The sequence below is a fragment of the Hyperoodon ampullatus genome (assembly GCF_949752795.1).
Source record: "Hyperoodon ampullatus genome assembly, chromosome: 5".
NCBI classification, from domain to species: domain Eukaryota; kingdom Metazoa; phylum Chordata; class Mammalia; order Artiodactyla; family Ziphiidae; genus Hyperoodon; species Hyperoodon ampullatus.
This window is the reverse complement of record NC_136918.1, coordinates 98,856,709-98,884,590: the sequence shown is the minus strand read 5'-3', so window position 1 is coordinate 98,884,590 and position 27,882 is coordinate 98,856,709. Positions and strand designations below refer to the sequence as shown.

General features: G+C 40.9%; 1 protein-coding gene across 1 annotated transcript; it reads left to right on the top strand.

Moving 5' to 3' along the window:
* Positions 1-288: 288 nt before the first annotated feature.
* On the top strand, positions 289-27,882 carry LOC307053896 (cell cycle control protein 50C-like; the record flags this gene model as incomplete). Its single annotated transcript, XM_079705357.1, has 7 exons — positions 289-480; positions 4,173-4,283; positions 9,291-9,392; positions 10,669-10,756; positions 18,029-18,169; positions 24,310-24,519; positions 27,692-27,882. The coding sequence occupies 7 exons, from the start codon at positions 289-291 to the stop codon at positions 27,880-27,882; spliced, it is 1,035 nt and encodes a 344-aa protein (XP_079561483.1).

Sequence of the window (27,882 nt, the reverse complement as noted above, 5' to 3'; positions counted from 1 at the left end):
CAGACCTGCTGGGGACTGTTCCTCCTAGGCATGGCAGTTAGCACAACAAGCTTTTTGAGCCTACGTAAAACATACCCAACAATGGCTGATTGAAGGGAGCTGTGGAAATCGGGTCTGGTTAAGAAATAATATCGGGTCCGGTTAAGAAATAATTCCAGGAAGCAGAAAGACTTTGCGAGTGCAAAGGAAGATGCACGTAATTCTCAGTATTACCATTATGTGGTATTACTCTGAGCAGTAATGTTATAAATGCCTCAAAAGTATATCTGGGTCACCCGCAGAACCACAATGAAGAGGAAATCCCAGGACTGCCAGTCCAGATTGCCAGACAACAGTTCAGTGAAGCAGCAGCAGTTGCCCGCCTACAGGCTACAGCTCTCAGCCAACAAAATCCTCTCCGGCTTTTTTGCCACAGGCGTGTTCTGCCTTGGAGTGGGCGTCATCCTTCTGTTGTCTGCAAAGACCATCAAGGAAGTAGAGGTGTGTCCCATCTCACTTTTTTGATGCAATTTCTAAGAATTTTCAGCTTTGGGACTATAATGAGTGGTCAGTTTGAGAACCCAGCCCCTCAACAGGGAAGTAGATGAGACTGGAGCATCCCTTTTTCAGCAGGCAGGTGCAGATGGTGAAAGAGCCTCTATGTGGTGGCTTTGTTCATCCCTTCTCCCTCTTGAGGACAATCACTCTCACACTGGTCAGTTCAGCCACATTTGTTTACAGGGGCCTGTCAAAGTCAGGAGCTTTTTATGCTGGCAGAGTACCGAGCAAGTGACTGGTAGAGGCTGGAGGAGAGGCAAGACCAAATGACTGCCAGGGACCCGTGAATCATATTGAAAAAAAGAGCGAAGAGCCAAAGATGTAGGTCTTAATTTTGCCCCACTTTCAAGCATTGTGTCTTTCCCTTTGCAAATAAATTCCATCTGAGATCATCGCTTTAATCCAGGAAAGGCAAGAACACAAATCTTTCTGGCCTCTAAAGGATACTTAGCAAAATAAACCAAGTTCTACTCAGAGTGAGAAAAGTGCAAGTTGAGCAGTGAACCCCTCAGTTACAAGCCTTTTGCCGATTTGACAACAAGCTGTTGGAGGATGAGAAGCCCAGTAGCTGGTCTGGGGAGGGGGAGCTCAGATCTTGTCTGAGGCCATGCCCGCATTTGGTCTAATAAATTAAGTACATGTTTCATGCACATAATCTCTGAGCAGGTTATGTGATATCCCAGACTGTATGACCTCCACTCTGAAGGCAGCCATGGAAAGCTCACCCATTCCTTCTCCCCACATAGGCTAGTGGCAAAATTACCATGAAGGCCAAGTCTGTCAACCCTGATTTAACGTTCATGAGTGTCTGAAGGTGCTCAGAGTTCTTCTGGGTGTGTAGATGAGTAAGGTTTGTAAGAGTTGAACTCCATCCTCAATGAGCTAACGATAGAGTGAGTAAGGTAGTGTGTGCTAAGAACAGAGAGCTCAGCCACGGCTGGCGTGTTTGCCATATCCACAACCCCTTCCTTGCACGTCGCCAGTGCATAATAGGCACACACTTACTGAAAGAACGGATTACGGCAAATAGCTAGGACTTCAAAGAAGAAAATTGCATTTCAGGTCCCCCTCCTCCTACCAACACACACTGCTCTCTTGCCTTTCCACTGAAATTTTCTGTGCCCCACCCCCCAGCTCCTGGCAGGTGCCCCTAAGTCCTCTTGAGTCCTCCAGTGTGGTAATGTAAACCACCAGGCCCCACCAAGTGAAAAAGGCAAAATGGCAGGAGGGAAGTAAACTTGCCTTGTTGAAGACGATAGCAAAGTAATTGGCTTACAAGGTTGATATTCATTTCCATAAAGTTCATCCTGTTTACTGTCCGATTTTCTCCTTCACCAACCCCTTTCTTTCTGGTTCTTCCCCTCCCCTTCCCATGTCCTTCCAGCTTCCTCCCTTCTGGGCACCCATCCCCACCCTCTTTGAAGTGCAGCCTCCATTAAGAGACAGCAATTGCTGAATGATGTCACCTTAGCCATGTGAGGAGAACCTCACTCCATGGTTGGCCAAGGCCACTCTGCAAACAACTTTCAACAGAATGATTTTATCTTGATGTTAAGGGGATTTTCCAGTTGACTTTTCTTTTAAGCCACTTCAGAGAGGACTGTTTCTAACACTTTGCTTTTATACAGGAAAATCAGAAACCACCCATAGAGGCCAATGCTCTTTTGCACATGGAAGTGTTTTGTTGTAATGGGTGGTAAGATGAATGTACTTAGATGCTTATATTTACTTAAATCATTCTTTAAGTATGCAGCAAGACTTGAACTATTATTTTTAAAAATACTGATGCCTTTTCTGTTAGTGACACTGCTTTCTAATTTTTTAAAAGCATTAAAGAACAGGGCTGTAGCTAATTGAGACCTATCAATAGCACACTGAACTGTGACTGAGGAAACGGGTGCTAGTTCAGCCAGTCTCTGATCCTGAGTATCAGGATGTATCAGGATGTATAAGGTGTATCCCAGGCCAGTGTGGTCAATACACACCTAGTAGAAGAGCTCGGAGCTGGCTTTCCTCTTCTCACTTAGGCCTGGGGCACAACGAGAAAGTGCCCTTTTTGCAGTTTACTTTAAGCAAGAATGATAATTCCTGCCTTTCCAAAATTCTATGAGGCCCAGACTATGATCTTTGCTGTCATTTTAGAGCTATAGGTTTGAGCAGCAAGAGTAGACAGTAGATCAAAGACATGTTTCCCTCATAAAATGTTTAGAGCTAGAAAACACCTTGGATATCATCTACTCAAAAATTACTTGATCATGAAAGACATTTTTTTCTAATTCGGCATTGATAGAACTCTCTCAAGAATCCATGGAGTAGTGTGTATACTACTAAAATGACCTCACAAATCAATTAATTGCTAGCCAAAATGATGCTGATGAACAAAATGTGGGCCCTGGAACTCAGGATCAGAGACTGGCTGAACTAGCACCCATTTCCTCAGTCACAGTTCAGTGTGCTATTGATAGGTCTCAATTAGGTACAGCCCTGTTCTTTAATGCTTTTAAAAAATTAGAATGCAGTGTCACTACCAGAAAAGGCATCAGTATTTTTAAAAATAATAGTTCAAGTCTTGCTGCATACTTAAAGAATGATTTAAGTAAATATAAGCATCTAAGTACAATTAAGTAACCTTTTGGCTAATCTTTAATTTAGTATCCACACTTTACCTCTTTGACTTCCAAACACCCAGTGGCTTTGCAAGCATTGAAAATTCCTTCTTTCTTTCTTGTTACTCTTCTCTCCCAAAGAATCTAAAATCCCATTGGCAATTTACTGAAGAGAAAGCCAGTCCCTTGCTTCCCTGTTCCTTTCCCATTCCCAGACTTTTCTAATGACTCCTCAACACAGTGAGGAAAAAGCAGCAGCGACCAGCAGGACCTCACAACCACCCCTGGGAGCCTGAGATGAGTGTTTCCTGGAGCGGAAGGGAAATGCACAGCCTCGTGGCCTCTCTCTGAGCCCCCCTTCCCCACTCTCCTTCCAGCTCCACCTTCACATAACTGAGTCCTTGAGCCAGAGCTCACAGGATTTGCCCATTCGGGACACACTATCCTTTTTTAAAGAGTCCACTTACACCATTTTGCACAGAACTTAACTTTTAAAAACAATATAACAATTAAAAACAATTGCTTCACATACATCGATAACTACATTTTGGAAACACTTCTTTTTTCTGTTTGGTCATTTTTAAAAACTTCCTCTAGATACCATGTAGAATAATTCACTAGTATAAATATTTTCCATACAATAAAATGGAAAAACAGTGAAGTGACTTTCCCATAACGCTGATTAGACTCAGGCTGCAGGCCCAGTTCTCATGAGTCACTGACTAATATTTTCCTAATGGTAACTTTTTATGATGGAGGCATAAGGCTTCATCACAGCAGGTTACATAAATATGTAGTAGAAACCCTGAACTCCAGGTAAGTGGCAAAGTGCAGCTGGGTCCCAAAATGAAAGGCCGTAAGGAGACCCACTTGTCCCACACATCCGCAGAGCTGCCCTTGGTTCATGTCCCAGATAGCATGCCCTTGACCTAGAAAGCTTGGAGACTTTGATGGACTCAGGACTTTAATTTTAAGATATGTACTCACATCCCTTTTTAATTAATAATTACTATTTTCCCTGCCTGACAGATTAATTACACAGAAAAATGTGCAAATTGTGCAAAACTGCGGGAAAATGCCGCTAATTTTGACAAAGAATGCAACTGCTCCGTTCCCTTTTTCCTTCCAGAGACAATGAAGGTAAGTGAGACTCAAGAGCCTTCAACTGGCTAGACGCTGCTCTACTCCTATTTAACATGTGGCAGTAAATTCATGAGCTCCACCAAGTGCTTTCCAAAACTGAAAATACAAGAAATAACGCAGGGTGGGGATCTTATAAAGTATTGAGGTTCATGTTCGACTCTCCCCCCCACCCCCTTTTTTTTCTTTGGAATTTCATTCTTCTCCTTGTGTCTAAATTTCCGGATTCTTTACCCACCCAGCTTTGTAACAATTCTTAACATCAATCAAACAGGTTCTATGCCAAATGTCAACACAGGAGGGGACCATAGAAATCACTGAATCTAACCACTCATTTTACAGTGAGAAGATTAATGGGTTGAGAGGTTAAGTGACTTGGCCAAGGTCACACAGTGAGTTAGTGTCAAAGGTCACACACCTGGGACTCTCCTTGCGTCCTCCCCTCCTAGTCATTCTACACATACAGTTGCCTAATCCCTAAGGCGACTCTTGGCCTGGCTGTCAGGCACTGTGAGAAATGCCAAAGAAATATTAAGAGACATCCCTGCTTTGGGGCTGATTAAAGTCTCGTGTTAGTCCAGGTCCTCTGAGAAGCAGATGCCAAGACAGGATTAGATATGCCAGAGATTTACTGGGGGAACTGCCTGTGAGGGAAAATATGGAGGAAGCTGGAGGAGGCTGGGAGAGCTGTCAGACCACAACACAGCTCTGACCCCTGGGAAGGAGAGGGAAGCAGAGTAGGAAGGAAGGAGGGACAGAGGGAGAAAAGGGTAGAGAGATGGGGAGGAGGGAAGAAAGGTCTTAGACTGCAGGGTATTCTTAAGAAAGTTTCAGCAACCCCAACAGAGAGTCCTTGCCTCAGTATCCCTGTTGCTGAGCTGTTGTCCGGGAGCAGCAATGGGAAGCATGGCCTTGGTGCAAACATAGGATGACCTCAGAGCACAGCAGCCACGTCCACCCCTCGATTACGCTCCTATTTTCTCCAAACTCTTTTTTTTTTTTTTTTTTTTTTGGCGGTACGCTGGCCTCTCACTGTTGTGGCCTCTCCCGTTGCGGAGCACAGGCTCCAGACGCGCAGGCTCAGTGGCCATGGCTCACGGGCCCAGCCGCTCCGCGGCATGTGGGATCTTCCCGGACCAGGGCATGAACCCGTGTCCCCTGCATCGGCAGGCGGACTCTCAACCACTGCGCCACCAGGGAAGCCCTCTCCAAACTCTTTATGTGGAGATCTGCAGGGCTTTAGTCATGGCCTTCAGTCTTCATCTCCTCTCCGTATGCACTCACCTCCTTGGAAACATCATCTACCTCATAGGTTTAAATGCTATCGATTACCAATGCTCTGTTTTCTATCTCAGCTTAATGTTTCTAAAACTTAACTAATATCCACTTCTTCCCCTTACTCACTCTACGCCCATCTCCAGAAAAACCCTATTCCACCCACAGACAATCTCAGTTGAAAAGAACTCTGTCCTTCTGGTGCTCAGGCTAAAAGCCCAGGGGTCATTCTTGACTCCTTTCGTTCTTTCACACCTTGCATCCAATCCATCCTATTGGTTCTACATTCAAAATATATCCAGAGTCTGCTCACCTCTGCCCACCTCTGCTGCTACTACCCAGCTCCATGCCACCCTCACCTCTCACCTGGATTTCTATAGTAGCCACCTATCAGGTCTCCCTGTTGTATCCATGTCTCAATAGAGCAGCCAGAGTGAGCATTTTAAAGTATGTCATATCGTGTTATTCCTTTGCTCAAAAAATCCCTGCAATGGCTTCTCTTTCTACTCAGTGAAAAAGCCTAAGTCCTTACAAGGCCTATGTGATCTGGCTTCTTACTTCCTCCTAACTTCCTCTCTCCATTCTCTTCCCCACCCCCTCTCTGACCACACCGGCCTCCTCATTCCTCAAACAAGTCAGACATTCTCTTCTTCTCTGTACCTGACATCCACTCGGCTAACTCCCCTGCTGCCTTCAGGTCCTGTTTGGCTCAGCCATCACCTAATCAGGCCTACACTAGCCATCCTATTTCATACTTCATCCTGTCTGCTCACCTCACACCTCACTCCTGATTCTTATTACCTTACTGTAATTTCCATTTTTTCCATAGTACTTATCACCTTCCAACTTACTATATAAATGAACAGTTTATTATATGTATTGTTTATTGTCTGTCTCTCACTATTGTATCCCAAGCACCTATAACTATGCCTGACACCCTGTAGTTGCCCAATTAATGTTTATTGAATGAACATAAGAATCTTTGCTTCCTTCACAGGGGCATAGCACAGTATATTTTACGTGGTAGATGCTTAGAAAATGTTTGCTGAAATTTTAAATGAATGGAAAAAAAGATAAAGTGATAAATTATATTGCTTTATGCTTTAGGAAGCTTTGGTTTTATGTGTCCCTTTCCTATCTCCCCCTTGATCCCAGATGAAAGCATGTTGGCATCGGTCATATTCTGAATACATCTGTATCTCTAATCATTTTTGTGAGTAAGTCTGATGTAAATTATGAGAATATTACTGAGTTGTACTTGAGTTGTAAGTGATATCTATATAAAGTCCCGTGAGGGAAGTTTTATATCTGTGCTCTTTTGTTAAAGGTCAAAATTCTAGTTCTCTACAATTGTGTACTTTCTTGCCTTCTTCAACTCACCATGCTGTCCCCCCAAAGTAAAAGTTAGTGTTGCTTTTTTTTTCTTTAAACATTAGATATTTATTTTCTCACAATTCTAGAAATCAGAAGTCTGAAATCAAGGTGTCAGCAGGATTGGTTACTTCTTGGGGGGCACAGGGTGCTTAAAATTTTGAAGAAAAAAAATTCAAAAGATAAAACCTTAAAGGGCTTCAAGTTCCCATCTGTCTGCATCCTTTGAAATCCTAAAGGCAAATAAGTGTTACCAGCTGCTAACCATTCCTTTGAGGCAAAGGCTTTCTCATAAAAATCTAACCAAACTACTCAGGGCAAGCACAGAGCCTTCTGCCCACAAGTTCACACACATTACACACGCTAGATGACACATCCACGCAAGGCTCTCTGCCTTAAACTAGGAATCATGCACCAAGTACCATGGAAGAAAAGAAACACTATAAAGTGCATTGTGCCTCTAGGACTAATCAAAAAGATGATGATCTTGGAGGACTTGTAAAATCTTGGACAAAGAATTATTGAAAAAAGTTTATTAAAACACTTCTGTCCCCAGCATGTGAGTGTTCTCTATTTATTTTGTCATGTTTATATGAGTATATAACTTTGGGTAAGTAGAATGCTCTTTTTAGCTTCCAAGAAAATGTATGGTAAGTTCCATTCCATGGATTTCATATTTTCTGTAGTTATGGGTCATCAGTAGAGGTTCCCTCCTTTGGTGAGGAAATATAATCTGTCATTCCTGCTATGCCTGGCTTGTTCACCTTCACATCCATGCTCTCTGTTTATGATGTTCCAGCCCACCTCTTAGGGCCCAGCATCTCCCTTTCTCAGTGTTCCAGAGGCTTTTCTCTTACCAGGGACTAAGCTCTTCAGCCTTTGTTGTTTTCTGTTACTGGTCACACTTACCATGACCCTTATTTTCAGCCTAACCTGAGTACCAGCTCCCATCTTCCATACTCATCCTCTTAAAGGTCCTTAGGGCGAGGCCAAATTTGCATAGCATAAAAGAATCACTTGACTCAGGGAACTGTAAAGTAATACTTTTGTATTTCTAGCACTGAACATAGCACCTGACATATGGGAGGCACTTAATAAAATTTAGGCCTTCATATTTTTAGATGCATACCTTCATTATTTTGGAGGTAGGTAGAATATTAATTATAAATAGCTACCTTAGACATTTACATTTGCATCATATGTGCTGTTAGTAAAATCTGTGTCAAGCCCACTTGGAGAAGTTCTAGGGGGCTTCCCTGGTGGCGCAGTGGTTAAGAATCCGCCTGCCAATGCAGGGGACACGGGTTTGAGCCATGGTCTGGGAAGATCCCACAAGCCGCGGAGCAACTAAGCCCGTGCGCCACAACTACTGAGCCTGCGCTCTAGAGCCCATGAGCCACAACTACTGAGCCCACGTGCCACAACTACTGAAGCCCACGCTTCTAGAGCCTGTGCTCTGCAACAAGAGAAGCCACCGCAATGAGAAGGCTGCGCACCGCAACGAAGAGTAGCCCCTGCAACTAGAGAAAAGCCCTCGCACAGTAATGAAGACCCAATGCAGCCAAAAATAAGTAAATACAAATTAAAAAAAAAAAAAAAAGGAGAAGTTTTACGGCCTTGGTATTTCACCATGAATGTAGAAGCACAATGGTAGCCTGTGATTGGGCAGCCTCATTCGGCAAAATCCATGAAAAGGCCCATCTCTCATGGCCACAAGGCTACTTACTGCTAAGGTGAAAACCACCTTTCTTCTAGATCAGTGAACTATTCCATCTTTTTGTCCATAACCAATAGTTCACCATTTCTTAACCAAGTATAATATGCCACAGTACTGTGCTAGATCCTAGTGATAAAAAGACAACACCGGAGCTGGACACCAAGGAGCTGGGCTTATGTCTTTCACATGGGCAATTGTGAACATGCGCCTAAACATGCTCAGTGGCTCCAATTTTAAATTGTGTTTTATGGATTTGCTTTGAGACCATGTGAATTTGATGCTTACCACAACCCCTAGGCAAAGCATCTTTCCTAGTATTGCAGGGAAATATTTGTAAAATCAAATTTTATATATTGAGAATACAAAGCCTAGTTATAAAATTTTTTCAAGGCAGGAATGTGGTAGCCCTTACAAAAACATTAAAAATAAGTTATGTAGGCATTTAAATAATTTTGTATACACCAGGATTTTCCAACACTGATTTTTAAAAATAATTTCTTGGGTTTCTATCTGATATAAAGAAGCTTTCAGTTCACATCAATACTTTTTGGTACTACTTCTTATATTTTAAAACTCCTGTCCGTGTTTATTAATATTTCAGTTTATTTTTCTCTCTTCTTACATCTTGCTGTTCTACTCTACAGGGTAATATTTATATGTACTACAAATTGTATGGCTTCTATCAGAACCTCTATCGATATATTCTATCCAGAAGTAATAGCCAACTGGTGGGTACAGATGTAAAGGTAAGGCTTTATTTAATTTGGTATAATACTCTTTTTTTTTTTTAAGCCAGATGGATCTTTCAGTCTAAAAGACAGTATGGAAAATAAACTCAAAAGCTAAGTTTTTACAAGACAGAAATGCTCATTTCATTCTTGCATGAACTGAAGGGGCTGAGTATTCAGGATAACTGCTATTGAGAAGGAGCACTTTCCCTCTTCAGAGCAGGAATGTGAATCTTGTCCAATTAGATGTTTATCCTTTCATGCACCAACCATTTTTTTATTTGACAGCATTTTCTATTAAAACCAGATACATATTGGACTGCCCAAATCTTGGTAATAATGAATGTGTCAGAAGGGCAAATCTTCAAGTACCTGTCAACCACAATTCAGGATTTATGTTTCTCTTAATAAAGTTGATGGCATACTGGAGCTGCTTCAAACAGTAGAGTTTTTTGCTTCTTTGAATGACTGACACATCAATTAGATTTCAATATTATTTTCTCATACTTAATTTCTGTAGTTATCTTTAAAGTTGCCCATTTTAGTTGATGGATGCACCAACCATTTTGATAGTAACCTTGAGTGATTGGTCTCAGCCTAGCTCACTCTATATCCACCATTGTCCTTTTTATAACTGGGGGCTTCAATCAACCTAGTTTAAGGAAACTGGGCTCTACTTGATTGAATAAAAGCCTTTGGTTTAATGAATATTCTTTCAGACCTAAGGTTACAAAATTTAACTCTTGGTAAATGATATTGAGCATGCTGGCAAGAAAAGCTAGAAGGAAACCTTTTCTATACAGGCATTATATAAAAGGGATAACCAAATGGTTTTTAGCAGCCACTCTTTTTAAAATGTATTCTTGTAGTTTAGGTGGGTGGATTTCCCTGTGATAAGTCATTCAACTGTAGAATCACAATTTATGTACTTTTTAGAATATAAGTTACACTCTAATAAGAAAAACCTTTTAAAAATATTCCATTGTGGGCTTAGTGTGGTATTTAGCACAGCAAGCAAAGTAAAATTTCTTCCTGTAGACATATTTGGTATGCTATGTACTGTTAATGAGGAAAGAAACTACACACACGTGCACGTACACACATACATACCTCCAAAACACAAAAATTTTCTAGTCTAGTTCAGCCAGCAGCCTGGGAACAGCAGGTAGCAGCCCATAATCTTGATCTGTGCCAATGGATCAGCATGGGTTGATTTACACTGCCAGTATTTTCACTTCCAGCATTTTAAGAGATTTTACCAAAAACACTTATTCCTGTATCATTTCTCATCCAGGATGTTAGAAACTGTGCTCCATTCAAAACCTCCCACAATGGGATCCCCATCGCTCCTTGTGGTGCTATTGCCAATAGCATGTTCAATGGTAGGTGTCTTTTCCTATCTCCATCATCTTCCCTTTCATGAGTGTGTAACAATCTAAATATCCAGAAGATTACTCCTGCAGCTGAGTGGCAGTTTATTTTTTTTAACATCTTTATTGGAGTGTAATTGCTTTACAGTGTTGTGTTAGTTTCTGCTGTAAAACAAAGTGAATCAACTATATGCATACATATATCCCCATATCCCCTCTGTCTTGCATCTCCTTCCCACCCTCCTTATCCCACCCCTCTACGTGGTCGTTAAGCACTGAGCTGAACACCCTGTGCCATGCAGCTGCTTCCCACTAGCTATCTATTTTACATTTGGTAGTATATATATGTCAATGCTACTCTCTCATTTCGTCCCAGCTTACCCTTCCCCCTCCCCATATCGTGAAGTCCATTATCTATGTCTGTGTCTTTATTCCTGTCCTGCCCCTAGGGTCATCAGAACCTTTTTTTTTTTTTTTTTAGATTCCATATATATGTGTTAGCATATGGTATTTGTTTTTCTCTTTCTGACTTACTTCACTCTGTATGACAGACTCTAGGTCCATCCAACTCACTACAAATAACTCAATTTCATTCTATTTATGGCTGAGTAATATTCCATTGTATATATATGTGCCACATCTTCTTTATCCATTCATCTGTCGATGGACACTTAGGTTGCTTCCATGTCCTGGCTATTGTAAATAGTGCTGCAATGAACATTGTGGTACGTGACTCTTTTTTTTTTTTTTTTTTTTTTTTTTTTTTTTTTTTTTTTTTTGTGGTATGCGGGCCTCTCACTGTTGTGGCCTCTCCCGTTGCGGAGCACAGGCTCCGGACGCGCAGGCTCAGCAGCCATGGCTCACGGGCCCAGCTGCTCCGCGGCATATGGGATCCTCCCAGACCGGGGCACGAACCCGTATCCCCTGCATCGGCAGGCGGATTCTCAACCACTGCGCCACCAGGGAGGCCCCACGTGACTCTTTTTGAATTATGGTTTTCTCAGTGTATATGCCCAGTAGTGGGATTGCTGGGTCACATGATACTTCTATATTTAGTTTTTTAAGGAGCCTCCATACTGTTCTCCATAGTGGCTGTACTGATTTACAATCCCACCAACAGTGCAAGAGGGTCCCTTTTCTCCACACCCTCTCCAGAATTTATTGTTTGTAGATTTTTTGATGATGGCCATTCTGACTGGTGTGAGATGATACCTCATTGTAGTTTTGATTTGCATTTCTCTAATGATTAGTGATGTTGAGCATCCTTTCATGTGTTTGTTGGCAATCTGTATATCTTCTTTGGAGAAATGTCTATTTAGGTCTTCTGGGCATTTTTGGATTGGGTTGTTTGGTCTTTTTGATATTAAGCGACATGAGCTGCTTGTATATTTTGGAGATTAATCCTTTGTCAGTTGCTTCATTTGCAAATACTTTCTCCCATTCTGAGGGTTGTCTTTTCATCTTATTTATGGTTTCTGTTGCTGTTCAAAAGCTTTTAAGTTTCATAGGTCGCATTTGTTTGTTTTTATTTCCATTTCTCTAGGAGGTGGGGCAAAAAGGATCTTGCTGTGATTTATGTCAAAGAGTGTTCTGCCTACATTTTCCTCTAAGAGTTTTATAGCGCCTGTCCTTACATTTAGGTCTCTAATCCATTTTGAGTTTATTTTTGTGTATGGTGTTAAGGAGTGTTCTAATTTCATTCTTTTAGATGTAGCTGTCCAGTTTTCCCAACACTACTTATTGAAGAGGCTGTCTTTTCTCCATTGTATATTCTTGCCTACTTTATCAAAGATAAGGTGACCCTATGTGCATAGGTTTATCTCTGGGCTTTCTATCCTGTTCCATTGATCTATATTTCTGTTTTTGTGCCAGTACCATACTGTCTTGATTACTGTAGCTTTGTAGTATAGTCTGAAGTCCGGGAGCCCGATTCCTCCAGCTCCATTTTTCTTTCTCAAGATTGCTTTGGCTATTTGGGGTCCTTTATGTTTCCATACAAATTTTGAAATTTTTTGTTCTAATTCTGTGGAAAATGCCATTGGTAGTTTGATAGGGATTGCATTGAATCTGTAGATTGCTTTGGGTAGTATAGTCATTTTCACAGTGTTGATTCTTCCAATCCAAGAACATGGTATATCTCTCCATCTGTTTGTGTCATCTTTAATTTCTTTCATCAGTGTCTTAGAGTTTTCTGCATACAGGTCTTTTGTCTCCTTAGGTAGGTTTATTCCTAGGTATTTTATTCGTTTTTTTGCAATGGTAAATGGGAGTGTTTCCTTAATTTCCCTTACAGATTTTTCATCCTTAGTGTATAGGAATGCAAGAGATTTCTGTGCATTAATTTTGTATCCTGCTACTCTACAAAATTCATTGATTAGCTCTAGTAGTTTTCTGGTAGCTTCTTTAGGATTCTCTATGTATAGTATCATGTCACCTGCAAACAGTGACAGTTTTACTTCTTTTCTGATTTGGATTCCCTTTATTTCTTTTTCTTCTCTGCTTGTTGTGGCTAAAACTTCCAAAACTATGTTGAATAATAGTGGTGAGAGTGGGCAACCTTGTCTTGTTCCTGATCTTAGTGGAAATGGTTTCAGTTTTTCACCATTGAGGATGATGCTGGCTGTGGGTTTGTCATGTATGGCCTTTATTATGTTGAGATAGGTTCCCTCTATGCCCACTTTCTGGAGAGTTTTTATCATAAATCGGTGTTGAGTTTTGTCAAAAGCTTTTTCTGCATCTATTGAGTTGATCATATGGTTTTCCTTCTTCAGTTTGTTAATATGGTGTATCACATTGATTGATTTGCATATATTGAAGAATCCTTGCATTCCTGGGATAAAACTCCACTTGATCATGGTGTATGATCCTTTTAATATGCTGTTGGATTCTGTTTGCTAGTATTTTATTGAGGATTTTTGCATCTATGTTCATCAGAGATATTGGCCTGTAGTTTTCTTTTTTTGTGACATCTTTGTCTGGTTTTGGTATCAGGGTGATGGTGGCCACGTAGAATGAGTTTAGGTGTGTTCCTCCCTCTGCTATACTTTGGAAGAGTTTGAGAAGGATAGGTGTTAGCTCTTCTCTAAATGTTTGATAGAATTCGCCTGTGAAGCCATCTAGTCCTGGGCTTTTGTTTGTTGGAAGATTTTTAATCACAGTTTCAATTTCAGTGCTTGTGATTGGTCTGTTTATATTTTCTATTTCTTCCTGGCTCAGTCTAAGAAGGTGTGCTTTTCAAAGAATTTGTCCATTTCTTCCAGGTTATCCATTTTAATTGGCATATAGTTGCTTGTAGTAATCTCTCATGATTCTTTGTATTTCTTCAGTGTCAGTTGTTACTTCTCCTTTTTCATTTCTAATTCTGTGCATGTGAGTCTTCTCCCTTTTTTGCTTGATGAGTCTGGCTAATGGTTTATCAATTTTGTTTATCTTCTCAAAGAACCAGCTTTTAGTTTTATTGATCTTTACTATCGTTTCCTTCATTTCTTTTTCATTTATTTCTGATCTGATCTTTATGATTTCTTTCCTTCTGCTAACTTTGGGGTTTTTTTGTTGTTCTTCTTCTTTCTCTAATTGCTTTAGGTGTAAGGTCAGGTTGTTTATTTGAGATGTTTCTTGTTTCTTGAGGTAGGCTTGTATTGCTCTAAACTTCCCTCTTAGAACTGATTTTGCTGCATCCCATAGGTTTTGGGTCGTAGTGTTTTCATTGTCATTTGTTTCTAGGTATTTTTTGATTTCCTCTTTGATTTCTTCAATGATCTCTTGGTTATTTAGTAGTAGATTGTTTAGCCTCCATGTGTTTGTATTTCTTACAGTTTTTTTCCTGTAATTGATACCTAGTCTCATAACATTTTGGTCAGAAAAGATACTTGACACGATTTCAGTTTTCTTAAATTTACCAAGGCTTGATTTGTGACCCAAGATATGGTCTATCCTGGAGAATGTTCCATGAGCACTTGAGAAGAAAGTGTATTCTGTTGTTTTTGGATGGAATGTCCTATAAATATCAATTAAGTCCATCTTGTTGAATGTGTCATTTAAAGCTTGTGTTTCCTTATGTATTTTCATTTTGGATGATCTGTCCATTGGTGAAAGTGGGGTGTTAAAGTCCCCCACACTTACTGTGTTACTGTCAATTTCCCCTTTATGGCTATTAGCATTTGCCTTATGTATTGAGGTGTTCCTATGTTGGGTGCATAAATATTTACAATTGTTATATATTCTTGGATTGATCCCTTGATCATTATGTAGTGTCCTTCTTTGTCTCTTATAATAGTCTTTTTTTTAAAGTCTATTTTGTCTGATATGAGAATTGCTACTCCAGCTTTCTTTTGATTTCCATTTGCATGGAATATCTTTTTCCATCCCCTCACTTTCAGTCTGTATGTGTCCCTAGGTCTGAAGTGGGTCTCTTGTCAACAGCATATGTACGGGTCTTGTTTCTGTATCGATTCAGCCAATCTATGTCTTCTTGGCTGGGGCATTTAATCCATTTACACTGAAGGTAATTATCAATATGTATGTTCCTGTTACCATTTCTTAATTGTTTTGGGTTTGTATTTGTAGGCCTTTTCCTTCTCTTGTGCTTCCTGCCTAGATAAGTTCCTTTAGCATTTGTTGTAAAGCTGGTTTAGTGGTGCTGAATTCTCTTAACTTTTGCTTATCTGTAAAGGTTTTAATTTCTCCATCGAATCGGAATGAAATCCTTGCTGGGTAGAATAATGTTGGTTTTAAGTTTTTCCCTTTCATCAGTTTAAATATGTCCTGCCACTCCCTTCTGGCTTGCAGAGTTTCTGCTGAAAGACCAGCTGTTAACCTTATGGGGATTCCCTTGTATGTTATCTGTTGCTTTTCCTTGTTGCTTTTAATATTTTTTCTTTGCATTTAATTTTTGATACTTTGATTAATATGTGTCTCAGTGTGTTTCTCTTTGGGGTTATCCTTTATGGTACTCTCTGTGCTTCCTGGACTTGACTATTTTCCTTCCCATGTTAGGGAAGTTTTCGACTATAATTTCTTCAAATATTTTCTCAGACCCTTTCTTTTTCTCTTCTTCTGGGGCCCCTATAATTTGAATGTTGGTGCATTTAATGTTGTCTCAGAGGTCTCTGAGACTGTCCTCAATTCTTTTCATTCTTTTTTCTTTATTCTGCTCCCTGGCAGTCTTTTCCACCATTTTATCTTCCAGCTCACTTATCTGTTCTTCTGCCTCAGATATTCTGTTATTGATTCCTTCTAGAGTATTTATTTATTTTTTTTTTGCGGTACGTGGGCCTCTCACTGTTGTGGCCTCTCCCGTTGTGGAGCACAGGCTCCGGACGCGCAGGCTCAGCGGCCATGGCTCATGGGCCCAGCCGCTCCACGGCATGTGGGATCCTCCCAGACCGGGGCACGAACCCGGGTCCCCTGCATCGGCAGGCGGACTCTCAACCACTGCGCCACCAGGGAAGCCCTAGAGTATTTTTAATTTCAGTAATTGTGTTGTTCATCACTGTTTGTTTGTTCTTTAGTTCTTCTAGATCCTTGTTACATGTTTGTTGTATTTTCTCCATTCTGTTTCCAAGATTTTGGATCATCCTACTATCATTACTCTGAATTCTTTTTCAGGTAGGTTGCCTCTTTCATCTTCATTTATTTGATCTTGTAGGTTTTTACCTTGCTCCTGTGTCTGTAACGTATTTTTTTGTCTTTTCTTTTTGGTGGGTGGTGCTGTATTCCTGTCTTACTGGTTGTTTGGCCTGATACGTCCAGCACTGGAGTCTGCAGGCATTTGGATAGAGCTGGGTCTTGGTGCTGAGATGAGGACCTTTGGGAGGCCTCACTCCGATTGATATTCCCTGGGGTCTGAGGTTCTCTGTTATTCCAGTGGTTTGGACTTGGAGCTCCCACCACAGGAGCTCGTTGTCCGACCTCTGGCCTGGGAACCAAGATCCCGCAAGCTTTTTGGCACAGTAAAAAAAAAAAAAAAAAAAGGAAGAAAGAAAGAAAAAAAAGGAGCAGCACAATATCAAAGAATAGAAAACAAAATAAAATTAGAAAGATGAAAAATATATTAGGAAAAATAAAACTATAATTGAAACAATTGCAACAAGGTAAAATAAAAGCACACCAGAAAAAAGAAAAAAAAAAAGGTGGGGGTGGGGGGGGCGACAAGCCAAAAGGAGAGATCACTAGCAAAGTATAAAGAATAAAATAAAATTAGAAAAATAAAAGATTTATTAGGAAAAATAAAAATATAAAAAGGTCAACAACAATGAATCACCAAGGTAAAACAGCACCCCAATCTGAAAGAGGAAAAAAGAAAAGAAAAGAAAAAAAAAAAGCCTTGGGCTTCCCTGGTGGCCCAGTGGTTGAGAGTCCGCCTGCCAATGCAGGGGACGCGGGTTCGTGCCCCGGTCCAGGAGGATCCCACATGCCGCGGAGTGGCTGGGCCCGTGAGCCATGGCTGCTGAGCCTGCGCGTCGGGAGCCTGTGCTCCAATACGGGAGAGGCTACAACAGTGAGAGGCCCGAGTACCACAAAAAAAAAAAAAAAAAAAGCCTTGGCTACGGGGTCAGAGTTTAGGCGGGGTGGAACTTAGGCAGGGGCGGAGTTTAGGGTGGGTTGGAACCTAGGCGGGAGGGGGGTGACATTCAAGCGTGGGGCGGGGCCTCCGCTTAGGACCTGCGGGAAAGGGTAGCTGCAGCACGTGGAGAGGAGGGCCTCTGGAGTGTGGCGTTCCGGAGTTTGGAGGTAGAGCCCTGGGTGGGGGCCTTGGAGGCAAGGCTTTGGCTCTGCGCTGCAGGAGGGAGGCTCCGAGAGCAGAGGATTAGGCCCAGGAGCCCAATAGGCTCCCAGGTGCTTAAGTGGACAGGGAAAGCGCTGGCCGCATTCCCTTCCGTTCCTTCACGCTCCTCCCCCACCATCTCCCCCAGGGTCTCCCACATTGCTGCTGGACCCCTAATCGTGGGTGGGTCCCGCTGGGTGTAGGATGAGTGGCAGTTTTTAAAATACTGTTTGTCTACATTATCCACTGATTTATGATATTTCATTTGCAAAGAAGTTCTCCCTTACCAGAGATTTGAAGTAGTTAGGAAACATGAGTCAAATGGAGTCTAAGAGTATTTTTCAATAATTGGGACCTTAGCAAGAGAAAGAATAGTCTTCTGATTCCAGCATCTATGCCATGTAGGCATGTGGAGAGTCTACTCAAACCCTGCTTTTTCAGCTGTGTCTGGTTGTGCACTTCCAAGTGTGGCAAAAAATGCTTACTTGAATCTAACACCGTTTTTAATTTCCCTACAGACACCATTATTCTTTCTTACAACCTTAATTCATCTATCCATATCAAAGTACCAATGATAAGGAGTGGAATTACATGGTGGACAGACAAGTATGTCAAATTTCAGAATCCAAGTTTCCAAAATCTTTCTAGTGCATTTGCAGGTAAGATCCATACATTAGCTCAATATTCTCCTCTCTTTATAGAAACTTTGGTTTTGATGTGTGGGGGCATGTTTATGATTCCGCCTCGTTTACTTCTTTGCTGACTACCTTTTGGTTATAATATTTCCTACCTGTGGGCACCTCCATCACATACCTGTCAGAAACGTGAAATGATTGGTACCCCAGTTCCTTCCAGTTTACCATTAGGAAAAGGCAATGTTTTAAGAAACCTGTTCCTTCATCTATAATTATGTGATCATTAATTTACTGTTCAAACTAGTGCACTTTTGAGAGTGAAAGGGGTCCCTAGAATAACTAAAATTATATATTAATTCGAAAGTTTTATTTATTGATCAGTAAATTGACATTACCACATTGATAGGCATATAAAAGAATTCTATTACAAACTGTTTTAAAAATGAAATTATTTCAAAAATTAAAATAATATATCTGTACATTAAACCAACTTAAAAAAATACTTTAAATATTATCTAAATGCTAAAAGATAACATAAACAGAATAATTATTCTGGATACAGAGTCACACACTTTAATCAGTTTCTTGGCCATATCTGTCTTTATTTCATGCACCTGTATTTTTCTAATGAAAAATTCGGGTTTTTGTATTTTTAAAAATATTTTGTTAAAATATTTTTAATTTTTTCACAAAATTGTCTGCACTCTTTTTTTTTTTTTTTTTGCGGTACGCGGGCCTCTCACTGTTGTGGCCTCTCCCATTGCGGAGCACAGGCTCAGCGGCCATGGCTCACGGGCCCAGCCGCTCCGTGGCATGTGGGATCTTCCTGGACCGGAGCACGAAGCTGCGTCCCCTGCATCATGCAGGCGGACTCTCAACCACTGCGCCACCAGGGAAGCCTTGCACTCTTTTTTTGAAGTGCATTTTGTGGTTAATCAGTTTCAGATTGTTGCACCCTTAATTGATTCTTCTCTTTTGACTGTAACTTTTTTTTAACTGAGAAAATATCTAGGACTTCCCTGGTGGTGCAGTGGTTAAGAATCCACCTGCCAGTGCAAGGGACACAGGTTCTATCCCTGGTCCAGGAGGATCCCACGTGCCGTGGAGCAGCTAGGTCCGTGTGCCACAACTACTGAGCCTGAGATCTAGAGCCTGCAATCCACAACTACTGAGCCCGTATGCTGCAACTGCTGAGGCCCACATGCCTGGAGCCCAAATATATTTATAGGCAAGGTCCTTTTTTGACTTCACAATTTTTCTATGATTTTTTTGAATGTTTTACTAAATTTAGATGCTATGAAATCTTAGATTTCATGGATATCATTTAATTCTCATCGAGAAGAAAATTTTATCCAATTAAAATAGGAGCTCCATGAAAATAGTTTTCACATAAATTGAGATATTTCAAAGCACAATTATAGAATTTAAAAATTAAATCTTGTACACGTTTTGAACTCTCATTATATAGTATGTTCAATTGTTCCCTTGCTTTTATAGGGGTAAATTTCAATATTTTCTTGTTTGCAAACTTGATTTTCAATAATTACAATTAACTATATCCTCAAAAACTAAGGTTTGTGGCATTCCATGTGTAGAATAGTCTAAAACTTTACAACTATTTTGAATAAAATTCCACAAAAACTTAGAGGGCTTATTTACCAAGAAAAAGTTCAGGATCATTGTAGGACATATAATTTGATATAGAAAACAGTTCTTTGAAGGCTCAAACATTTCTAAAATTTTGGTTGATGATTTGTAGTAAAGACAGACCACATGTATTCTCATGCTGAAGCATTTCTTTAACATCTTTGTCATTGTAAAAATTTTGCAGTTCATTTCCTCTGTGAATGTATGAAAATATTTAAATTTGCACAACTACAGCTCTTTTTTTGATTAACAAAATATTGTAGCTTGTTTGGATACAGTTGTTAATTATATATGTTACACAACCAATTTTAAGCCCATTTCTCCATAAATTTCTCAATTTACTAAGAAAATTATCTTTACTCTGATGTTGTGCTCCACCAAATTTGCATTTATGTTATCACTATAAAACCAAAATATTGGGCTTCCCTAGTGGTGCAGTGGTTGAGAGTCCGCCTGCCGATGCAGGGGACACGGGTTCGTGCCCTGGTCTGGGAAGATCCCACATGCCGCGGGGTGGCTGGGCCCATGAGCCATGGCTGCTGAGCCTGTGCTCCGCAGCGGGAGAGGCTGCAACAGTGGCCCGCGTACCGCAAAAAAAAAAACCAAAATATTTACACTTGATTGTTGAATTTTTTAACTGAATTTATAGTAATATTTATAATCATGTCAGTTTTATCTTCCAGTATTGAATGTTGAAAAGCTTTGCCTTGATTCCATGAAGAATCAAATTAAAAAAAATCAAACCAATGTATTCAGATGGATGAATACATCTGAAGACATTGATTTAAAACTGCTTTATTTAACTGTTTACGAGGTTCTTTTTGTGCTCATAGAGCCAAAACATTAAAGTTTTCCTTTGATTATAAAAAAAAAAAATAGTAAAAAAGTGAAACTAGAAGGAAACTCATTTGATCTAAATGAAAAGTCATGCTGACATAATGGTATAGAAGTGGACTTTCTGTAGCTCCTTGAGGTAAAGCTCTGTCTTTGAATACACTCTTTTTTTTTCCACATCTTTATTGGAGTGTAATTGCTTTTAGAAATAAGTGCAAACTTTTGAAGTAGATTCTGATGTTCTTCAGCAATTTATGTCTTTTGATTTTTACCATGGTCATTGACATCATGACGGTTCCCATGGTGGGGGGTATATGTCAACCAACATTGCAAGTATCACATTCATCAACTTTCTTAAAAAAAACTGTGCTTAATTTTTCATTAAACATGTATGTTCCTTGTTTTAGCTCTTCACAGCCAAAAGGATTTACTAGCAAATAAAAAACTGATACCAAACAATAAGGTAGTTATATTTTTACACCATATAATAAATAACACTGTTGCAAGAGAGTTCAAACTACTCTCAGCAAGACTGCTCAGCATCTATTTTTCACACTACATCTTGTGCCTATAACATAATCTGTAATATCCCACATCTCCCACCAACCCCACTGACTTGCAGCCTGGCGGCTCCACATGTCTCACAGGCCAAAACAGAGGCTGTGGCCTAACGGGCTGTACTGTCAAACTGTGGCAGGGGTCACAGGGATATGTTATGTTTTGCTATGAAGGGCCACTGGTTATCTTTCATTAATTAAAGTAAGCACTCTGTTGACTATACATGGATATCTCTCACTACTAGCTAAGACCATGGCTGAAAGGATGAAATTATATGTACATTATTTGCTTGGGATAAGTGCTAAATCAGTTGAGATAATGGACAACAGACATAACCTGGGACTGTCTCAGGCAAACTGGCATGTATGGTCACTGTATCTGTAATTAAATTCCCAGTTTTTGAAAGGAACTTGGCAATATGCTATTGTTTTGTCTTACCATAACCACAAGCATATAACACAAAGCATCCTTGGCTTTCTCTTATCTCCTACTCCTACTCTTTCTTACTTCTATTGTAAGAGTTACCATGTTTTATTATAATTATCTATTTGAATACTTGTCATCCCCACTTTAGTATGTGAACCCCTTGAGGAAAGGGATTAGATCTCGTGCTATATCCCTGGTGCTTGATATAAGTGAGCAATCAAATACTTATTGTTGAGTGAATGGATAAATACCAAGGACCCAGCTGAACTTGGAAAGTGAGAGAAGTTGATGCTTCTTACACCATGCTTCTCATACTCTCTGGAGACATGGGATGGGGTAGGATTAGGGGTTGATACGGAAAGGCATGCTTGAACCTGCATTTTTCACTCCCTGGGTAACTTGGATATCACTGGCCTATAGGACACATTGACTTGAGCATGCGCTCTGGCTGAAGTAGAGAGAGGGTGAGGTCCACATGCAGGTACCAAAGGCAATTTTGATTTCGATCAATATTCTTCTAGCAATAGCGATCGAATTCTTGGGAAGGGCCAACATTGCCACAGTTTTTGGAGAGAAAGTTTTTCCAGCAAAGGATTATTTCCAGAGGAAGTATAAGTATACCAACATATTTCAGATTAATCCAGCCAAACTTAGCACATGCTTTTTTTTTTTTTTTTTTTTTTTTGTGGTACGCGGGCCTCTCACTGCTGCGGCCTCTCCCGTTGCGGAGCACAGGCTCCGGACGCGCAGGCCCAGCAGCCATGGCTCACGGGCCCAGCCGCTCCGCGGCATATGGGATCCTCCCAGACCGGGGCACGAACCCGCATCCCCTGCATCGGCAGGCGGACTCTCAACCACTGCGCCACCAGGGAGGCCCAGCACATGCTTTTATAAACACTACAGCCCATGCTGAGAAAATAAGACTGGGTTTCTTTTAGGAGAAAATAGTCAGTGGTCAGAGGTGAGAAAGAATGGTTTCGTACAGATAGTAGAACCAGTTTTATGGAAGTAAAAAGTTCACTGGACAACTTCCTCTTGTTGATTATTTTAAAATTCAAAATGCTGTTTATTATCAGCTTCTGTCAGCTTTCATTGGAATCGCTCATCCCTTTATCAAGCATTGATTGAACACCTACCATGTGCCAGGCACTGGACTAAATGCCAGTGAAAAAATGATGAGGAAGACACTGAACTCAAGAGTCTGTTGTTGAGTGGGAGAGACAGGCATGCCCAGGGCGGTAAAGTGGGAAGTATGAGGATGAGAGTAAACTCAACAGACTTCACCTGGTGCTCCCAGCATTCCTACAGCACAGCACCCAGACCTACCAGGCTTCCTGGCTTTAGAACAGGTTTGCAACACCTCTGTTCTCCACCTTCTCCCTTCTACAAGTTCTTCCTTGCTTCCAACTTCGAGCTCTTAGGTACAGGTCTGCAGGGAGTATCCATGCAACACGATCTTCATGCACTTCCATAATCATTTCCTTAGAATGTAGTCCTAGAAGGAGAATTTCTGAGACAAAATGGATGCAAAATATATTCAATCTTTTTTTAAAATATTTATTTATTTATTTTGGCTGCACTGGATCTTAGTTGTGGCACGCAGGATCTTCGTTGTGGCATGTGGGCTCTTCATTGCAGCATGCGGACTCCTTAGTTGTGGCATGTGAACTCTTAGTTGTGACGTGCATGAGGGATCTAGTTCCCTGACCAGGGATCAAACCCGGGCCCCCTGCATTGGCAGCATGGAGTCTTACCCACTGGACCACCAGGGAAGTCCTCAATCTTTTGCTGCATGTTCCTAGATTGCCAAAAATGTGGTTAATCCACACATCTATCTGCTCTGTACAAGAGTTCCCATTTCCACCGCCTCATCAATGGTTGTCATTCTTTTTTTCTTTAAATATAAACCTATTTTTAGGTGAAATGGTATCTTGTTTTAATTTGCTTTCTTTACATTACTAATGATGTTAAAGAAAATAGACATTCCCCATTATGCTATCACTGAATAACACCACTATTATAATTTTGCTGTATCTATTTTTTCAATGCTTTATTATACATTTTATATATTTGAATACATAATATACATATGATATTCTGCTTCTTTTAACCCTATGACAATATCATCAGTATTTCCCCCCACATTTCCTTAGAGTCCTTATAACCATTTTTTTAAAATTAATTATTTATTTATTTTTGGCTGTTTGGGTCTTCATTGCTGCACATGGGCTTTCTATAGCTGTGGTGAGCAGGGTCTACTCTTCACTGTGGTGCGCGGGCTTCTTGTTGCGGTGGCTTCTCTTGTGGAGCACGGGCTCTAGGCATGCGGGCTTCAGTAGTTGTGGCACGCAGGCTCAGCAGTTGTGGCTCGCGGATCTAGAGCACAGGCTCAGTAGTTGTGGCACACGGGCTTAGTTGCTCCGTGGCATGTGGGATCTTCCCGGACCAGGGCTTGAACCCGTGTTCCCTGCATTGGCAGGCGGATTCTTAACCACTGCGCCATCAGGGTAGCCCATGACCATTATTTTTAATGGTTGTATACTCAGGTAGCTTACACACACATACTTTTTAAAAAAATTTTGTAATTTTGATTCCTCTTTCCTCAAGAATATGGAAGTTGTTTCATTCTCTACATTTTAAGAAAAACTAAAGGTGGTAGACGATTTTACTCAACCACATCCATTGTTAACTTTCCACAGGAACCACAAAGCCTCCGAACTGGCCTAAGCCTGCCTATGAACTAGATGAAGAGGATCCAGCAAACAATGGCTTCATCAATGACGACTTCATTGTGTGGATGAGGACAGCCGCATTTCCCACTTTCAAAAAACTGTACCGCCGACTCCATCGAATAGAGCATTTTACTGAAGGCTTGCCTGCTGGTAGTTATAGTTTCAACATAACCTACAGTATCCTTTTATTCCAATTTTCTTTCTGGGGTTGAAGGAAAATCAGTGTCCATCTGGATGCTAGTTGTTGAACTATTTTATTCTATACCTTTCTATTCACCAATCGAATCTATATATATGTAAAAGAAATATATATTTATCTTATAGGCAGTACTGTCACTCCATCACCATATAGTTTGTCTCCACTTTATATATAATTAAATGTGTGTTGTCGTTTTTAAAGGAACAACAGTCAATAGCAGTATCAGGTAAGTAGGTATGGATAAGGAGGGAAGGGCTATTTCTGTCCCTGAAGAAAGATTAAGTAACACTGGGCCTAGAGATCTAAAACAATGAGGAGAAGCCTGCCGTATAGGATGGGATGACATGGAGGACCCTGGAAACAAAGAGAGAGAGGTTTACTAAGAAGTAAATTTGGAATATGGACTAAAAACAATGAAAACTGAGAGAGATTGTAGAACCTTTTATTTTAGGCAAAAGTAGCATAGACCAAGGGAGCCCTGGATTCAAGGACAGTTTCCGTTCATCCAACCCACATGAGCCGTGCTACAAGCTCTGCAGTGAGGATGCTGTGTTCTTCCTCTATTAGGTACGAAGCCAGCTAGCAGGAGCCAGTGCTTTGGTTATGGACATACGGTCCACATTAGGAGACATACTTTAATATGAGATTCTGAAATGTTTTCACTTAATTTAAAAATACAAATGTAACTCTTGACTTAAGAACAAAAAGGACTTAACTTCAAAATGACACCAAACACTATCTTTTAAAAATTATATATTTAAACACAATTTTACTAACTCTGATCTTCAGACTTAGTTTTGAAGTCCCTTTCTGATTCTCCCTGAGGCAGAATTCTCTCAGAGGCAGGTCTTTCCAGGACTTGTACACAGCTTTGAGACGTCAGCCTGATCAGGCATCAGCAACCCCGTAGCATCTCAGGGCTACCAGCTAGGAGTTTTTCACGGGGCCCCCCAGCAGGCTAGAGGATTTGAACACCAAACTGTCTACCTCATTTGTTTCTTTACCTCTCAAGGAGCTTGACTGAGAGATTCTTGGGTCAGTGAATAACAATGTGTGTTTCAGTTCAACGCTCCATCTTTTCTTCTTTTCTGTTCTAGAGCAAAGCACAAATGTCTCCACTCTGACAGGGGAGTGGGGACATTCCTTGGGCAGAGATACCCCCACTGATGTGACACCATCCCTACCTCTCAACTTATTGCCTCCTTTTGTTTACTGACCAGGAGTATGGTTTGCCTTCAGACATTCCTTTAGCATGGTCCCTAATTCTAGTCTATGAAAAGGAAAACCAGAAATTGCTCTGTCTTGTACAGCATTGTATGTACAGATCAAAGAGTAAGCCATAGAATATTACCTTCTGAATAGGATTTCAGCAACCCCTCTCTCTCCCTCCTAGAAAATTTGAGATTGAAAGTTGCTTGGCAATAGTCTGTCAAGTTGGACCTTCTGTTCCCATCAACTTTTTCCTGTGATTGCCCTTACAAGTAAGGCAGTTATGGCAGCAATCAAGACACAGGAAAAAAGCCCATTGTGTACTGCTGCCCTCATAATGCATTTCAGTGAGTTTAGGGTTGAGGAGAAGACAGAGTCCATGCTCCGAACAAAGGAGACACTATCTCTCTGCTTGAAACATGCCTTCCTTGGGCATCTTCGTTCACAGTCGTATTTTAATGCTGATAACTCTCAAATCTAAATCTTTAGCAAAAAACCTCAGTCCAGAACTTGAGTCCTATGCTTGTACCACCTGTGTTGAACCCTAGTGTGAGTATTATCTGTCCAGCCTCACTGCCTGGCTAATATGCAAGGAGAACTAAGCTTGAGCTGCAGAAAATGCTACCACTTCTAAGGGAGAAAAGACCCGCTGTGTGAGGAAAAGACCCTCTTAATGGAACAGTCAGTCAGCCGAGTTGAGATGGCACCCAAGGACCCGGTGACAGTGAGGAATTTTGATGGAAAAGAAAGAGAACTAGCTTTCCTAACAAGTTTGTGCCTTTAAATAGTATGTTGCCAAGTGATTTGAGGCCTTTTAAGAGCTTTGCTGGGAAATGCTGTTGCTATGAGAAGCCTTTATTTGTTTATTAGTTTGGTTTACAAAAGGCACCAGATGTTTAAAAACCTCAGGCCACATGCATGATCAAAATGACATCATTCAAATGCTAACGATAGCAGAGCCAGTTCAAACACTTTCTCCCCAGCAGTGAGGGATGCTGACCTTTTCAAAACCCAAATGAATGCACCACCTTTAGTTTTCCCACCAAAAACGTTTTGCCATCTATCTCACTACTTTTTTTTTTTTTTTTTTGCGTTATGCGGGCCTCTCACTGTTGTGGCCTCTCCCGTTGCGGAGCACAGGCTCCGGACGCGCAGGCTCAGCGGCCATGGCTCACTGGCCCAGCCGCTCCGCAGCATGTGGGATCCTCCCAGACCGGGGCACGAACTCGCGTCCCCTGCATCGGCAGGCGGACTCTCAACCACTGCGCCACCAGGGAAGCCCTATCTCACTACTTTTTTTGCTCTTCACTCCTCTTGAAGAATTTTCCAAGAGGTAGGAATTCATACCTTAGCCTATGAAGGACTTTAGCCTACCCTGGGTATTCTGATCCTTAAACGCAAATTTAGCTTTGCTACAAAACCTATCTGTAGTCTTTTCATTTCCTTGGGTTTAGAAATTAAATATATTTGTTCACTAGTGAGTTGTCTATAAGTCATTCAGATCTATCTGTGTCAGAATTTCTTTCATAGATTACAACTATTTAGAGGGAAGACTTGTTTTTACTTAATTTCATTCCAGCAAAATACAACATACTGCTTGGTAAGGATTAGACTATATGAAATTGAATAGTCAACCATTTTTTACCAACAAAACCAGCAGTATTATACGGTTTAGGACTTCCCTGGCAGTCCAGTGGTTAGGCCTCTGTGCTTTCATCGCACGTTCGATCCCTGGTCAGGGAACTAAGATCCCATGTGATGAAAAGCACAGCCAAAAAATATATATATATGTGTGTGTGTGTGTGTGTGTGTGTGTGTGTATGTGTGTATATATGTGTGTGTATATATATATATATATAGTTCAACCTAATGTATTTAGGATATGTAGTGGTAGAGCTGAGAAGTGCTGAGACAGATCCTTAACAGGTCTTCTTTTCTTAGACTTTCCTGTAAACAGGTTCCAAGGAGAAAAAGCGGTTGTTCTTTCCACCCTGACATGGAGTGGAGGCAGTAGCCTTTTCTTAGGTCTTGCCTACATGGTGACAGGAGCTGTGACCTGGTTAGCCTTCTTTTCCATGTTGGCAGTTCACTTGAGGCTGAAAGAAAGGAAAATGCTCTTCCTCCAGCAGTAA